Raw genomic sequence first — 15,675 nt, 5'->3', positions numbered from 1 at the left:
ACTAAATGAGATTGCTTAGGGCCCCAACTAACCTGGGCTCAAATATCCCTTACAAGGATGGGGCATCTACAAACTCCCTGTGGAGTTTCATCCTGTTCCAATGCTTCATCACACTGAGGAAAATGAGGAAGAATTTCTTCCTAATATGTTATCTATACCTCTTCCAATTTAAAACCATTCCCCCTTATCCTGTCACTACATGCCTATATAAAAATCCCTCTCCCTCCATTAAAGTACAGAAAGGTCTCACCCTGAAACCTTCTCTTCTCCAGGCTGAACAACCAGGTTCTTTCAGCCTATCTTCATAGGAGAGGTGCTCCATCCCTCTGATCCTATTCGTAACCCTCCTCTGTATCTGCTGCAATAGCTACAGAGGAGGGAATGTCTTTCTTGTGCTGAGGACCCCAGAGCTGGATGCAGTGCTCCAGGTGGGGTGTCACAAGATCAGAGTACATGGTGAGAAACATTTCCCTTGACCTGCTGGACACTCCTCTTTTGATGCAGCCCAGGATGAGGCTGCCTTTCTGGGCTGTGCATTCCCTGTTTGCTTATGTCCAGCTTATCATTCACAAGAACCTCCAAGTCCTATTTTGCAGTGCAGCTCTCAATCCTTATAGTGGGAGGGACTTAATTCCTCCCACATCCACCCAGAAGATCAGGAATTTGTGAGAAGTGGGAAGCCTGTGTATATGTGTATAATTTTTTATATCTGCAAAATGTTGTCAGCAGGACCAGGACCGTGATTGTCCCCCTGTAGTCACCAATGGTGAGGCCACACTGCAAATCCTGTGTTCAGTTTTGGGCCCCTCACTACAAAACAGACACTGAGTGGCTGGAGCATGTCCAAAGAAGGGCAACAGAGCTGGGGAAGGGTCTGGAGCACAAGTCTGATGAGGAGTGGCTGGGAAGGTGGGGGTGTTTAGCCTGGAGAAAAGCAGGCTCAGGAGGGACCTTAACACTCTCTACAACTGTCTGAAAGGAGAGTGTAGTGAGGTGGGGGTTGGTCTCTTTGCCAAATAACAACCGATAGGATGAGAGGAAACAACCTCAAGCTGTGCCAGGAGAGATTTAGATTAGACATCAGAAAAAATTTCTTCACTGAAAGGGCTGTCAAGCATTGGAACAGTCTGCCTGGGAAGTGGTTGACTCACCATCCCTGGAGGTGTTTCAAAGTCGTGTATATGTGGCACTTGGGGACATAGTTTAGTGGTGGACTTGGCAGTGCTGGGTTGGATGGTTGGACTCACTGATCTTAAAGATCCTATTCAACCTGAATGGTTCTATATTCTATGATAGAACTTCTTATGGCTTCTGTCATTGCTGTCTTGTCTCTTTACAAAGTAGCCACTGGATATTTCCATTTTCCCCATTCCTGAGTTAATGAGATGATTCTGGTATTCTGCTTTTATTTCTCCTAATTACCTTTCAGCAAATGACTCACTTAAAAGAGGATGTCTCAGAGAAGTCATCTTTTTAGAAAGAGTACTCACTCGATTAAAAAAATAATTGATTGCCTGTGGCTTAAATGATCTGTGTGCCAAGCCTTAAATGTGACATTGGCTGGAGTACTATATATTAGGCTGATGGATTCTTGCCCAAATAATATTTGGCTGGTGCCAGTCATTTCATACATTCATTAATTATGTTATCTGAAAAGTGAATATGTGAAGGGCTGCAGGCATATCCCAGAAAAGAAGAAGAGAATAAATCATGTCACATGTGTATTCTGAAAATAATTGGCAACTGCTGAAACATTTCCATACATAAGATTGAAGGCAGGAATACACTGGGGTGGTTTCCTTAGGAGGGATGAGTAAATGAAATAACACTCCATAGCAGAGTGGTCAAAGTGAAGTGGACAAGCAGCAGAGAGGTCTGCTGCATGGAGAGGTCTGCTTTGGGATGTTCATGTACCTGGACTTCAGACTTATTTTTCTTATACGGCCATACAAACAAATCTTAGGCTTTTATCAAATAGCCCTCTCCTCAAGACACAGCTGAGGGGATGGCACCTTTTTACAAAGCATTCTGGCTGAAGAACAGATCAGGTAATTTAATTTAATTTTTAGGGTTATATTCCTTGTTTTTACAAGCTTCATTTGGGATCTTGGACAAGCCCCTCATGTTACCTCTCCATGGAGAAGAAGGGTTTAAGGATAGAACTTTACTGCAGGGGAATCTTCTGTGGGACTGTGCCTCTGTGGAAGTATGTGTGTGCTCTCCAGCATCACAGTACACACTGCCAAGTGGAAAATAACTCAAGTATTTTGCAGAGAAGGGCTATAGAACTCTAATTATTAACACAGGGTTGTAAAACGTGATCTGACACTGCAGCTTAGCTGATTGACATCTCTTTTTCTTCATTATCAGTGTGTCATCTCAAATGTCTATTTGATGGTGAAAGTCTTGTGTATCAGTGACATATACCACATTTCTCTTTTTGATACAATGGTAAAAAAAGAATTGTTCATTGTCTCCAGGATACTCTACAAAATCTGATGATTATTGTCTACTGAATCATATTTTTTTGTTATTCCACAATTATATTAAAATATAGGAATTACCTCCTAAAAGCTTATTTGTTTTTCCTTGATGTTTTCTTCCTCTAGAAATATCGTTATCAAGATGAGGATGCTCCACATGACCATACCTTGCCTCGTTTAACCCACGAAGTGAGAGGCCCAGAGCTTGTTCATGTGTCAGAGAAGAACTTGTCTCAAATAGAGAATGTCCATGGATACGTCTTACAGTCGCACATTTCTCCTTTGAAGGTAGGATCCATACAGCTCATGGCTTTATTCCTCAAATATGAGAAAACACATACTATGAAATACCTGGGAAACTTGTTTTGTTGTACAAACAGACAAGCTGCTTTCTGAAATCTATCATTGCAGATTGATTTTCCTGTGATGGGTTTTTAAGGCTCACTTTAGTGGAACAGGTGATAGCTTAGTTGACAGTGCTTTGTGTAGAGATGTGAGCTTTCTGCTTTAAGTTAGGCTTTTGCTTGAGTAGAAATAATTCCTGGCAAATGAGCTTGTTTTCCTGTACATTGTGAAAGGAATAATGTAGGTTCTCGGCCTCAATATCACGGTGATTTTGAAATAGCAGACTTCCCTTCCTGATGATCCTTGTTCAGAAATTGAAAAAAAAAAATACTGTAAATGAAACTAGTTTTTAAATCTCTCAGAAAGCTGTATTAAATTCACAAGTTATGTCTGAAAAGGGAGCTCATTTGCCTCTATTCATGTCCTTGCTGCTCAAGCACTTGCAGTTTTCTGTGGGTTTTGATGCAATTCAGAGTGCTGTAGATATATCTTTCTGTTAACTAAGGCAACTATTTATAAAATATAGAAGCTTTAGCTGCATGTGGGTCTGGTGTCCTCTGACATATCTTGTTGGGCCAAAATGTTTCTCTTCCTGGTGAACCTGTATAATAACCAAAAAGGAATCAATTCCTGGAAATTTACATTTGTCATTTAGTAAGAATGCAGTAGTTGGAAAATATTCCTAGAGCTTCTCTTGTGGAAGGAGCATTGATGCAGTGATTAGCATGATGGGTTTTCTATTTTAGTTTCTATTAGGCCTGGGAAGGAGGGAAAAAAGAAAAATATTCTTTACTAGAGGCGGTGATGTTCTGGGTAATAGTTTTATTCCAGCAATTATCTAAGCAGCAAACAAGGCAGATGGGCTTTGCTCCCTCTGGTGCTCAAAGCCTGTGAAATGGGCACTGCTTGCCTAGCAGAGTGTTTACAGTGTGGTTACAAGTGAAAGGAAGTGTTTATTATTAAAGATTGATGTGACTATAGCTGGTGTTCATTGAGCCTTTGTGGAATAGCCATGTGAATGAATCTTTGTCCTTTGCTCTTGTTAGTCCTGTGTTTAGTTTGTATGATGTTTGTCTTTTTAGGTTTCAGCAATTTTCTGGGTTACTTACCTAACTTTTACTGTAGAAGCCAACACTACCAAGCAGTGATAGATCATCTTGTACTGAGGCTATCACTTTAGTTATTTGGAAAGGATTATCTCCATGAGGCCGCTGTCTAGCGTCAGGGAACAGTCACAGACCAAGCAATTTGTGGCCTGGAAAGGAAACATCCCTGTTCCTCTAAGACTCTTTGAGTATTGTGATTACAGTGGTGTTTCCTGTTCATGAAGGTCAAAACTAGACATTATTGTTCACATTTGTAGACTTTCAAGTAAGGCTACGTAATCCTGAGGGTGTAAGGCTACATAAGCTGAGGGTGTAGCAATGATGTCAAAAAGCTTGTTGTGAAGTGAAGGTATCCCCAGACATGTGCAATTGCCCTGAAAAAGCTTCCAGTCTTATTTGCTCTTGTAACAGGACAAGCATGTTGTCTGCTGCTGTTTTCTGATGTGATGGTAGGACAGGAGCTGTATAGTATTTCCTCTTGGAAATCCGTGTCTCCTGCAAGTTCTCCCTTTAGCATGAGGATTTTTGTCTTTGACTCTGTCCCTTTCCCTTCTTTCCTTCAGATTCAGTTCTTATATCTGCCACTTAATAGTCTCATGCCTGCCATTTAATCTAAATTTAGCTGTTTGCCTCTTCAAATGGCTTTGAAGTTCCTGCTTCCTTTCCCCTGCTGTCTGTGTCCCATCTTTTAACCTTCAGTAGAGAATTAGCTCAGGAGGCTGGAGGAATTCTGCTAGAGCTCATGGCATTGTGTTGCCCTTCCTATCTGAAACACCTGCTTTGGATTCACTTTTATTGTTGGCAATTGACTGAAATCCCTGTTCAGAAGCTTTTGGTCACAGTGATTTCCACATAGTTGAGAAATAGCATAGTGAACACTCCAAAGTCTAGTCAGAATTGGTTATTGTCTTGAATTACAGACTTCAACCTATAGCCTGATATCATTAAGTATTCTGCCATCTCCTCAGCAGTATTGTGTGAACATGGCTGCACTGAATAATGGCAAAAACCAAAAACTTCCTCTCAACACATAGCACGCCTTCCTAGGGAAATGTAAAATAATGTATTCTTAAAGATTAACTGGAAAATAATTCCTGCAATTTAAATATTTCATTGACTCCTTTGAGAAGTGGAACTGCTGGAATCCTGCTCTGAGGAGAAATGACAAGTACTGTGGTCCAAATACTGTCAGGTTATTTCTAGGGAGTGAAAAAACACCGGCAATTGCAGCAGGATAATACTGCCAGGAATCTGCACCAAGAGCTTTTGACTTGTTCTGCCTCACTTTTCTGGTTACTGGTCAGAGCATTTGGTGCAAAGGGAAAATATGTGTACATGAAAGTCATGAGTCTGCTTGAACCAAGTGCTGAGGAATGCATTTGGTGCAGTTTCTGGTGCTGGGAATGTGACTGGTGGAGTCTGTGAATGGCCAGACTGGGAAGTTTCCTTAGCACCAAGCCAGGGATCACATAATGTCCTGTGTGCCATTAGGACTGTCCATCTGACCACTCGCCCAGGCCAGCGAGCACACTGGCTGCCTGGCTGGGAGGGGTTAAGTCACCGCCTGGCTGCATTTCACTGCCTGAATTTCTCCTTAGGGACTTGCAGCACCAGGCTGCACCTCTCCAGCAAGTTTTGAAGCAGTCTTTTGTGTTTAGTGGTTGCACTATGCCCTGATGACAGGATGATTACCCAATATTTGTTTTGAAATAGTATCATAAAAGGAAAATGTTTGAGCATAAAAATAATCCAGATAAGATACTTTGGAACCAAAATGTTGTTCCAAGACCAAGCCACATGTCCATCCTAATCACATCACTTTTCCTAAGTGACTTGACTTTGGCAGAATAAAAGAGTTGCTTATTTCCATATATTTTTGTTCATTTTGAAAGAAATCTGCAAAGATGATGCAGTTATAAAATTTCCTTTGGGCTGTCTGATTCTATCCCTCACAACTGACCAGTGCTCACAGCCATCTGTGGAAGCCATAGGTGTTACACCTTGTCTGTGCATGTAGACTGCTTGCTGACATCACCCTGCTCCCCAGCTCTCAGTGAACATCTCAGTTTGCATCCATAATCCACCTTGTCAGTTTGAGCACAGTCTTGCATGATTACAGAGGAAGGTTGTGTGGATGGCTGAAGTTCAAGTAGAGAAATCATGGGCCTGTCTATTCCCCCATGTACATCTCCAGGTAAAACATTCCAGGGATTCTTGAAACATTTTCTGACACTCAGAATGGAAGCATTTAGACCATATTTTTATTAACACCTATGATTCAAAATGCCTGATAATGGTCCATGTTTGCATAGGACCGATACATCGTAAATTTTGAAGTATACAAATTCTTAAAGAATTTGGCAGTAATTTCATATCTCAGATTGTGTGGTTTGATGTAGTCCAGAAACACCCTAGTGGAGCTCATTGTTATTAGATTATTAGATTGGATATTAGGAATAAATTCTTTACTGTGAGGATGGTGAGGCACTGGCACAGGTTGCCCAGAGAAGCTGTGGATGCCCCATCCCTGGAAATGTTCAAGGCCAAGGCTGGATGGGGTTTTGAGCAACCTGGTCTAGTGGAAGGTGTCCCTGCCCATGGCAGAGTGCTGGAACTAGATGGCCTTTAAGATGATCCCTTCCAACCCAACCATTCTATGGTTCTATGATGACATGATTCTATAATTATTGATTACCTCAAGAGGTTGTGTTGGAAACCAAAACATAAAACTAATTTTCTTCAAAACCCTTGCACTTGTTTCATGTGCTGAATAATAAGAAATGTGGTCCTCATACATTCTGAAAATCTTTTTGAGACACACAGATACTGATTATGATAAATATTGTTTAGAAATGCAAACAGTTTTTTCTGAAATTGAAGGTAGGCATGTTTTTCTTATCTTCCAAGTAACTAAAATCTAGTATGCACTAGCCAGATTGCTCCCTTTCAGAAGATAATAATAAGCATGAGCAGTTTTTCTGCAAAGCAGACCTTCTTTTATTTTCCCTGTCTTTTTCACTTCTTCACCTTATTGTATTTTGCATTAACTTTGCTTTTCTACTTTCCATTTCATGTGCAGTCAACTTAGTTCTGAAAAATGCTTAATTTTAGAAAGATTCAAACTCCTGATAAAGGTTGATCTGCTTATTAGTGTGCAAAAGATAACATTTTCAGCAGCTTAAGCAACTTTGAATGTCAAACACTGAAATTGTAAAAGAAGTTTTCAGTTACGTGGATGTATTAACATTTGGGAAAATGCTAGCATTGGAGAAGTTGTATTAGGGTTGCCCTATTAAGATAATAAATGTTCTTTTCAATTATGGAGGTGATGGAATTGCCTTTTAATAATCTCTTGAAGGAAAAAAGTCTGTAGTGTAATGGAAAGAGAATTTAAAATCATTTTCTTGCACTTCCCCTCGTTTGACACGAGATGGTGTTGTAAGCTCAAAATTCTTTGGTCTGCATTTGTAAATCTTCATGGTATATTATTGAGAGTTTTCTTAGATGCCCTAGAAAATACTAATTCAGTAAAAAATGCCTTGTGAATCCCTGGTGTTTTTGGGAAATCTGAATTCAACACAACTGTACCTGAAAATCAGAGGCTCAAGTTCTGTCTCTAAATTAAATATGTGCCCCTTCCTCCCAGAAATAGAGTTAATCAGTGTTCATTAAATAAATGATAACTCTGGCTCCTAAATGAACCTTACTAGTATTATTGTGATGTTAGATTTATTTTTGTTTTTCAGTATACCCCACTTTGTTAAGATAAGTTGAAAAGTAAAAATCCTTGCAAGGATCTCTCATCTCCTTGGCTGTCTGAACATTTTAAATGTCAGGCTATTTCAGCTATCTCCATTTCCTAATTTAATGCCATGTTCAACTGTAAGCATCAGTGGAAATTGAGCAAAAACAAGTGACCAAGTGAATAACTATACTAAGCTAAGTTATTTCCAAACAAGAATGATCAGTAATGATCATCTTCAGTTGCCTCATCTTTGACAGCCTCATTTTCTGGAAGGGAAGGAGCCACACTGGGTATTACTCCTTTTATTTCTGTCTCAGGATGTTGTGCTGAAGCTCAGCTGGGTTGCTGACAGCTTGCAAAAAGTCAGGATTGATGGAATGACTTTCCAGTGGAGAGAGGAGAAAAACCATCTCCGCATGAAACAAACGGGCTCAGCAGTGTACAAAGTTAAGGTTATGCTCAAATTGGCATTTGTACAAATTGCTTTACAGAAGGAGGGATGCATCTCCCAATGCCAGAGCACATAGATTTTTTTTTTTTTTTTTAAATGGCAGGAAGCCCTGTATTGCCCATTATTTGAGTCATAGAATCACACACAGAATTATTTAGGCTGGAAAAGACCTCTGAGATCATTGAGTCCAGTCTCTGACAGATCACCATCTTGTCAACTAGACCATGGTGCTAAGTGTCACATCCAGTCATTTCCTGAACACCTCCAGGGATGGTGACTCTACCACTTCTGTGGGAACTTCATTCCAATATTTAACAACCCTTTCATGAAGAAATTCATCCTAATATCCAACCTGAATCTCCCATGGCACAGGTTCAGTTGTATTGGAGAAGAGGCCAACCAGCACCTGACTTTGACCTCCTTTCAGGTGTTGTAGAGAATGAGAAGGTCCCCCCTGAGTGTCCTTTTCTCCAGACTAAACACCCTCAGCTCCTTCAGCCACTCCTCATCAGATTTGTGCTCCAGACCCTTCCCCAGCTCCGCTGCCCTTCTCTGGACATGCTCCAGCCCCTCAATGTCCTTCTTGTAGTGAGGGGCCCAGAACTGAACACAGGATTTGAGGTGAAGCCTCACCAGTGCTGAGTACAGGGGACAATCACTGCCCTGGTCACACCATTGCTGATCCAGGCCAGGATGTCACTGGCTTCCTTGGCCACCTGGGCACATGCTGGATCATGTTCAGCTGCTGTTGACCAGGGCTCCCAAGTTCTTTTCACTGGGCAGCTTTCCAGCCATTCTTCCCCCAACCTGTAGCCCTGCCTGGGACTGCTGTGCCCCGAGGGCAGGACCTTATAAAACTTCATGCTGTTGGTCTCAACCCATCAAACCAGCCTGACCAGTTTCCCCTTCAGAGCCTTCCTACCTTCCAGCAAATCAACACTCTCACCTGTATTGGTGTCATCTGCAAATTTACACTTGGTCCTCCCATCCAGATTATCAGTAAAGGTATTAAACAGGACTGGACCTGATACAGAGCCCTTCACACCACCAGTGACCAGAAGAGTCTTTGAGACTCTCTGTATCTAGTGTGTTCTGTTTCTGTTCCAAGGCAGATGTCTCTCTTTCCCAATTCCTATCTCCTAGTGAGTGTGTAGTATCCCTTGAATATCCATCATTCTTCTTTTCAGGAAGGTCATTCCAGTGAAGGCTTCTCGAATCTGTCACTCACCCTTTCCTGTCTGTAACGAAACAACTTTTTCTCCACCTCTGAAGCTTTCCCTGTCCAGGTGTGAGTCAGGCCTCACTACAGTGGTTGCTGTGCTTGTCCAACAAATTAACAAAGATGTGGAAAGAGGCTCTGAGAATAAGCCTGAATGATTAACGATTCTGTGAAAAATGTATTAGCCTGAGCTTCCTGGAAACTGTCATAAAGAGTAATTTTTTGTGTCTAAAAATGTAAATTAGGCAAGAGCTATTTATTTCATGAATTAACATTGACTTCAATAAAAATTGAGTTCTGAAGACAATTTGGATAAATAAGGTCAAAATATTATATAGATTTTTAATTTTTTTTTGAGATGCAACAGTCTCGTGTCACAATTCAACAAACTTTGAGACTATTTTTTTGGTACTGAACTTTGGATAAAGACCAAAGTCATGCACTGGTCATGGGTACTGTGAATATAACAAAGACTCTCCTGATGTTGCAGTGTGTCATGTGATCTGTAAATAAACTTGAGATGTTGCTGCCCAGAGCTGGAAAATAGTATAAGGAAATACACTCCACTGACCTGCGTAGCTGTTTTGAAACATAGAATCACAGAATGGTTTGGGTTGAAAGGGACCTTACAGATGATCTAGTTACAACACCCTGACTTAGGCAGGGACACCTTTCATTAGACCAGGTTTGAGCAAATGCTGGGAAGTCCTCTTCCCAGCAAATGTAAATACCCCTAGCTTCCAGGGAACCAGGTTTGCACAGAGAAAGCTGGTTGCTACAGCTTTCAGCATTACTGTGCCTGATAGTCCTGTGTAAATGTAGTTCCTGGTGTTTTGGGGGGATAATCTATCTGTGGCAAGAAACCACATTTATTTTTCCAGATCTGCTGAGATTGCTTAATTCCTATTACTGGGGAAGAACCCTATGATAGAGATGAAGTTCAAACAGGAAAAGGAAAAAAAAAAAATAAGGTTTAGTTTACTTTAATTTCTGCAGCTGAGGTGTGACAAGGAGTTGAGGCAGTGGCACAGCACAGGCTGTTCTTCCCAAGCAAAGATGCTGCATTTCAGAGGCTCTTTAGAAGCTGTGGATGACTTGAGAGAAGCTGAGGCTTTGTTGCATGTCAGGAACAGCAGTCTGAAGTTTTCTCTTGCAGTTAAAAAATTAATTGGGGTTATATAGAGGACATATTAATGTATGCATGAATATATTAGCAAGCCATCTAAAATTTAATCTTGCATCCTTTTCTTTGCTTACACTGACTGCATTTCAGTATAGCTAATCTACATAAAGCATTTTTTATCCCCAGGGTGGCTGAGCTCAGAAGCAATGATATTATAAGAATACTTTTGATCACTACCCAGTAGCTTCCTAGCTTTTGTATTTTGGAGTTGGTTTTGTTTGGTCCTTTCCACCCCCTCTCCTTTTCAGTATGCTGTCACTGGCAAAGCCCCATGCTGCAGTCAGTCCTTCAGTGGATTCCACTGAATATTCAGTAGGTTGCTTCATTAAGGCGCAACACTTGTTACATGTTTAATCATGTACTGCTTTTCTCTTATCTCCTACTGTAACAGCAGATAAGCATATATCATACATCTGTATCTGTAATCTATGTTTTTTAACAGAAAAATGCAATCGGGTTAGAAAGAGACAAAGGAAGCTCACAAATGTGCCTCTGCCTGTTCCTGCTCTTAAGGAAGTGGCAAAAGTAGCTCTGAATTTTGATTTTATTTCATTATGTTTCAGGGTAAAATAAGCAGTTTATAGATTACCCTTTTGAGTAATATTTTGTGTCTCATTTTCATGTGGACAGGAATGTCTTTCATTTCTGAGTCCTTGTCTTATTCTAAAAAAATTCCTAAAATGGTGCAAAAATTGAATGTTACAGTGAAGAACACTTATTAGTGAAGAACATTTTTTTTTGGTTTTGTCATCACAGCTAAACCTATTGTTTTGTGCGCTTGATGTTTTGCCTTGACTTTCTGATTGATGGCTTTCCACATGATTTATGTAGTTGCAGACAGTATCTTGTTATCTTTCTAGCTTCTGACAGAATAAAAAGGAAACCAAAAAAATTGCTTCTGTCAGTGGATGATTTAATTGGAAAAATCTCAGCAACTTAAAGTAAACCTCAGGCATTGCAATCCTACATTTTTTGGCAAAATAAATGATGTCCTCTGATGGACACAAGCAGAGCAAGTCATGACAGTATCTACTAGCGCACTATATGTTGTTTGACTTGCCTGGAGAACGAATACAGGAATTTTCAGAGGAATTGGAAAATATTTTTAGGCTATGGACCCTGTTTACTTTATATGGGCCTCCTAGATATTGAAGGTCTTTTCAAATGTTAATCTGAATCGCTGTTTCAGGAGATTTTCTGTGTTCTTGATCTACCGAGTGCTTTACCCATTAGCGTTAATTAGCTGATTGATATTTTATTCTTTTTGAATAGCAGGTTTCTTTTTAATAATAGTCTTGTTCCTGAGCCTCTTTTTTGGGGTTTTTTTGCAGGGGGAGGGTGAAGCCTGACATACTGCAGATATTCCTGACCATGTCTCTCACATATAATCAAGTAAATAAGAAATCCCAATGATCCTTTTCTCTCACTGTCTTTCTCTAATTCTTTGCGTAGTACTAGTTATTCCTTGATTCCCTGTAATTTTCTGAATTGTTTTTTCCTTGATGTGTTGGCCATGTGAAATACTCATAGAATATAAAAAATACTGAGAGATGGCCTGTTATAAAGACTTCCCCCCCCCATCTAAAATACATGAAATATACACAATAAATCCATGGAATAACTATTAGATGCTATGTACATGGAATTTCTATGTTCTGCCAGTTCTTTTATCTAAGTCTAGAAGTACTAGAATATTTGCAAATTATTAGTAATGATGTTTGCCACATTTCCAAAGTGTTTTGTGACCTACTGCTGAAAAGTGCAATAAAGCATCTCAGTGTTATTCTTCAGACTGTAACAGGAGGGATTTTTCTCAGACATGTCAGACAGGTTTAACACCAGTTGTTTCCCTAAGCTCAGTAGCTGAAATGCCCTTCTGTCAGACTTCAGCTACTGCTGACACTTGGGAATGTATTCTACAATTTAAATGAAACACTAAAGTTCCATGATACTTTTTCACTGAGGAATATACTGATAATTCACTCACTCAGTAGAAGATACATGTGTTTATACATCTGATGATGTGACACATCAAAAATGTTCTGGCTTTTGTCAGTACCAGGTGTAAAAGAAAGCAGAAGTTTGCAGTTCCAGGAGCTCTAGATGGCTGCAGCCTCCAGGATGAAGAGAACAGAATCACTTTAGTCAAACCTCTTGAAAATATCTTGGCAGCCTGACCAATAAGTGCTTTAGCGATTTCCAAAATTTTTAAATTCCTATTTCTCATAGCCCTTATTTAATCTTGCTGTAATGTAGTTTTGTGGACTATGGAGTTGTGAAAAAACAGAATTTTGACATTTAAAAGAAAAATCTTTCTGAACTGGCTGTTACTTTCCAACTCATTTCAAGAATCTAGTCTAAATAAGAGTTTCTGATATTGTTATTATGTGACATCTTCACAACCTTATTATTGTGTGACATCATTTCCCCACCCTTGGCAGGGAACTTGAAACTTAATGATCTTTAATGTCCATTACAACCCAAACCATTCTGTGGTTCTGTGATTCTGTGATCTTGGTATCAATGGCTAATTGAGATTTCTCAAAAGATAAGATGTCTCTCAAAAATATTTTTAAATGGGAAATGCCTTTTGCTATTTGATTCCCTTCAATCAATTTCAGATCATGTTACTTGCTTTTTAATAATCTTTAAAAATTGCTGCTGAAGCTGATGTAATTGGGAATAATGTCAAAAAAATAGTCAGCACTCTTGATGACTCAGGTGGCATTTTTAAGGTCTGCATTGTTTACTAACTTGATTTTTCACAGTTTTGTCTTTCCTTTCACATTATATTGTTTCTTTTTTCCATAGTCAATCAGTGTTCCTTTTCCCTGTTCCTTTTTCAGACTTTCTTGCCTTCAAGATCCATTCCTGTATTTCTCCTTCTCTTATATTTCTCTTATTTCCATTTCTACACATACACATGGATTTTACTAATCCTTCAAGCCACCCATGAAGTACAAATTTGTACCAAATTTGTGAACCTATAACGATTGATGCCCTCCTGTACGAGACAACTGCATTCTTATTGATCATTTTGCTTCTTGGCTGCTTTAGAGAGCAGGAGCACAGTACTGCCTGTCTCCTCTTTGTTGCACATAGACTTTAAGAACAGTTTTAAAGTTTTTTCTTGCTCCTGCAATGTGGGTTCTCCACCCCCTGAACAAAAGCAATGTGAAATAAAGTTGAATATTATCAAGTCTAGTGGATCTCAGTTGCCCACTGAAATGGCAGCACTTTGAGCAGCTTTTATTCTATTAATGCTTACAGAAACTATGAGCCAAAGAAACTGCAATCAATTATTTTAACCAACAAACTCATGAACCCCAAATTGCATCTGTCTTCCAAATGTGAACAGAATGAGACTTTTACATAGATAAGATCTAGAAGTCAGCTTTTTAAAGTGTTTTCTGCAGAAAATTACCACATTCTCAAAGCAAGTGTACCTAGGTGATTTTTTTCAAAGCCTTCCTCCCACTACCGTTTTAATATGCATCTGCCTGAATTGCTGCATTGGATTTCATCACCCCATAGTGGTTGAAGCTTTTGCTTCCCAAAGGGAAAAAAAATAAAAGGTCATTAAACCTGATAATAGACTTCATAAAATTATTATAATTGATTACATGACATTGAAAAGGCTAAAAAGAGTAATGGTGTTTTTACAGCAAATAAACAAATTCTTACTTTGAAGTCTGAGTCACAAATTGTGCCTTTGATCAAGTGGATGAGCAAATGCCAAGCAGGGAAGTAGAATTTCAGTGATGAGAGTATAAAGAGTTATATTAATTACTGGGAATTAGCCAAAATAGCGTAAAGTTAACAACTTTACACTTAAGAGTGTTAAAGTCATCCATCAGTTTCTGAAGACCATACCTGCAGATGGTTTCACATTGAAATTGCTGCTGTTTCCTCTTTAGGAGTTGTTGGACAGTTTGTGTCTATCACTGTTTTGCAATAAATCTAGAGGTTGAGCAGATCTGAACTGAATTAGAGATTTCAGCTGAAGCTGGGTTATTTTCCTAACTGCTATCTTCATAATTTTACTTCTGTTTAGAAAAGTAATATTTTTTTCAGTATTCTGGAGATGTTGATATCACTTAGGGCAAATGTGAATGGGAACAGTAAAGTGAACCCAAGGGCGTTTCTGTATTACCTGTACTTTACTAATACCTGTAATGTCAAGGGAATGCCTGAAATTTGGCTTAGGTTAAAATACCTAAAACAGATTTCCATTTCTGAACATGTTGTTTACCTACTCTCTCCTAGAGATACTGGGCTTAGGGAATTTTAATCCTGTCTCTATTTTGGAGTTCAAAGTAGGCCACAAGGACAACTAAACAATTGTACCTTAAACACTTTTTTTAAAAAATAAAGCTGAATCTGTCAAAAGAGGGAACAATCAACCAGGCAGAGCATCACATCAGTATTTATCATAGAATCAGAGACTATCATCTGTTGGGAATAACCCACAAGGATCATCAAATCCAACTTCTGGCCGTGCACAAGACAACCCCTAGAATCACACCATGTGTCTGAGAGCATTGTCCAAGCACATCTTGAACTCTGCAAAACTTGGTGCTGTAACCATTTCCTTGGGGAGCCTGTTCTAGTGATGTTTCTAAACAGAGGAAAAGCAGGCTTGTGCAAAGTTCTAGAGCACAAATACATCAGTCTATTATAGCTACTAGAGAGGTGGAGTTTTTGAATTCCTCTGAAAAACATAGTTACTTCTATTCTCCTTCATCACTTTGTGTACTGGGAATTTCCACACCTATACCTTTGGAGGACTGTGTGTGCCTTTTCTTAGGGACTATACCCTCCTCATTTGAAGATCCCAGCAGCAAATTCTTCTTACAATGCAACATGCAGAGAAGATGGTATTTCCTAATGTCTGGATATTAGAAAAACTTTTCCACTGGAAGGGTGGTCAAGGATTGGAACAGGCTGCCCACAAAAGTGTTGGAATTGCCATCCTTGGAAGTGTTTAAAAAAACATGTAGCTGTAGCTGTGGTATAAAGGGACATGGTTTAGTGGTGGACCTGATGGTGTTAGGGTTAATGGTTGGACTTGATCTTAGAGGTCTTTTCCAACCTTAAGGGCTCTGTGTTTCCCTGAACAGGTTTATCTTTCAGAGCAGAATGA

General features: G+C 39.5%; 1 protein-coding gene across 25 annotated transcripts in view; it reads left to right on the top strand.

The window, feature by feature from the left end:
* DLG2 (discs large MAGUK scaffold protein 2) overlaps positions 1–15,675 on the top strand; it is a 984,419-nt gene that overhangs the window by 456,284 nt on the left and 512,460 nt on the right. For all 25 annotated transcript variants that reach the window (XM_068181606.1, XM_068181605.1, XM_068181599.1 and 22 more), the window contains one exon: positions 2,610–2,771. In XM_068181606.1, coding sequence (XP_068037707.1) covers positions 2,610–2,771 — 162 coding nt within the window. The remainder of the gene's footprint in view (positions 1–2,609; positions 2,772–15,675) is intronic.

This window comes from Anomalospiza imberbis, chromosome 2, assembly GCF_031753505.1.
Source record: "Anomalospiza imberbis isolate Cuckoo-Finch-1a 21T00152 chromosome 2, ASM3175350v1, whole genome shotgun sequence".
Classification (NCBI taxonomy): domain Eukaryota; kingdom Metazoa; phylum Chordata; class Aves; order Passeriformes; family Viduidae; genus Anomalospiza; species Anomalospiza imberbis.
Note: the sequence above shows the minus strand (reverse complement) of the source record. Positions and strands in the feature narration are given on the sequence as shown.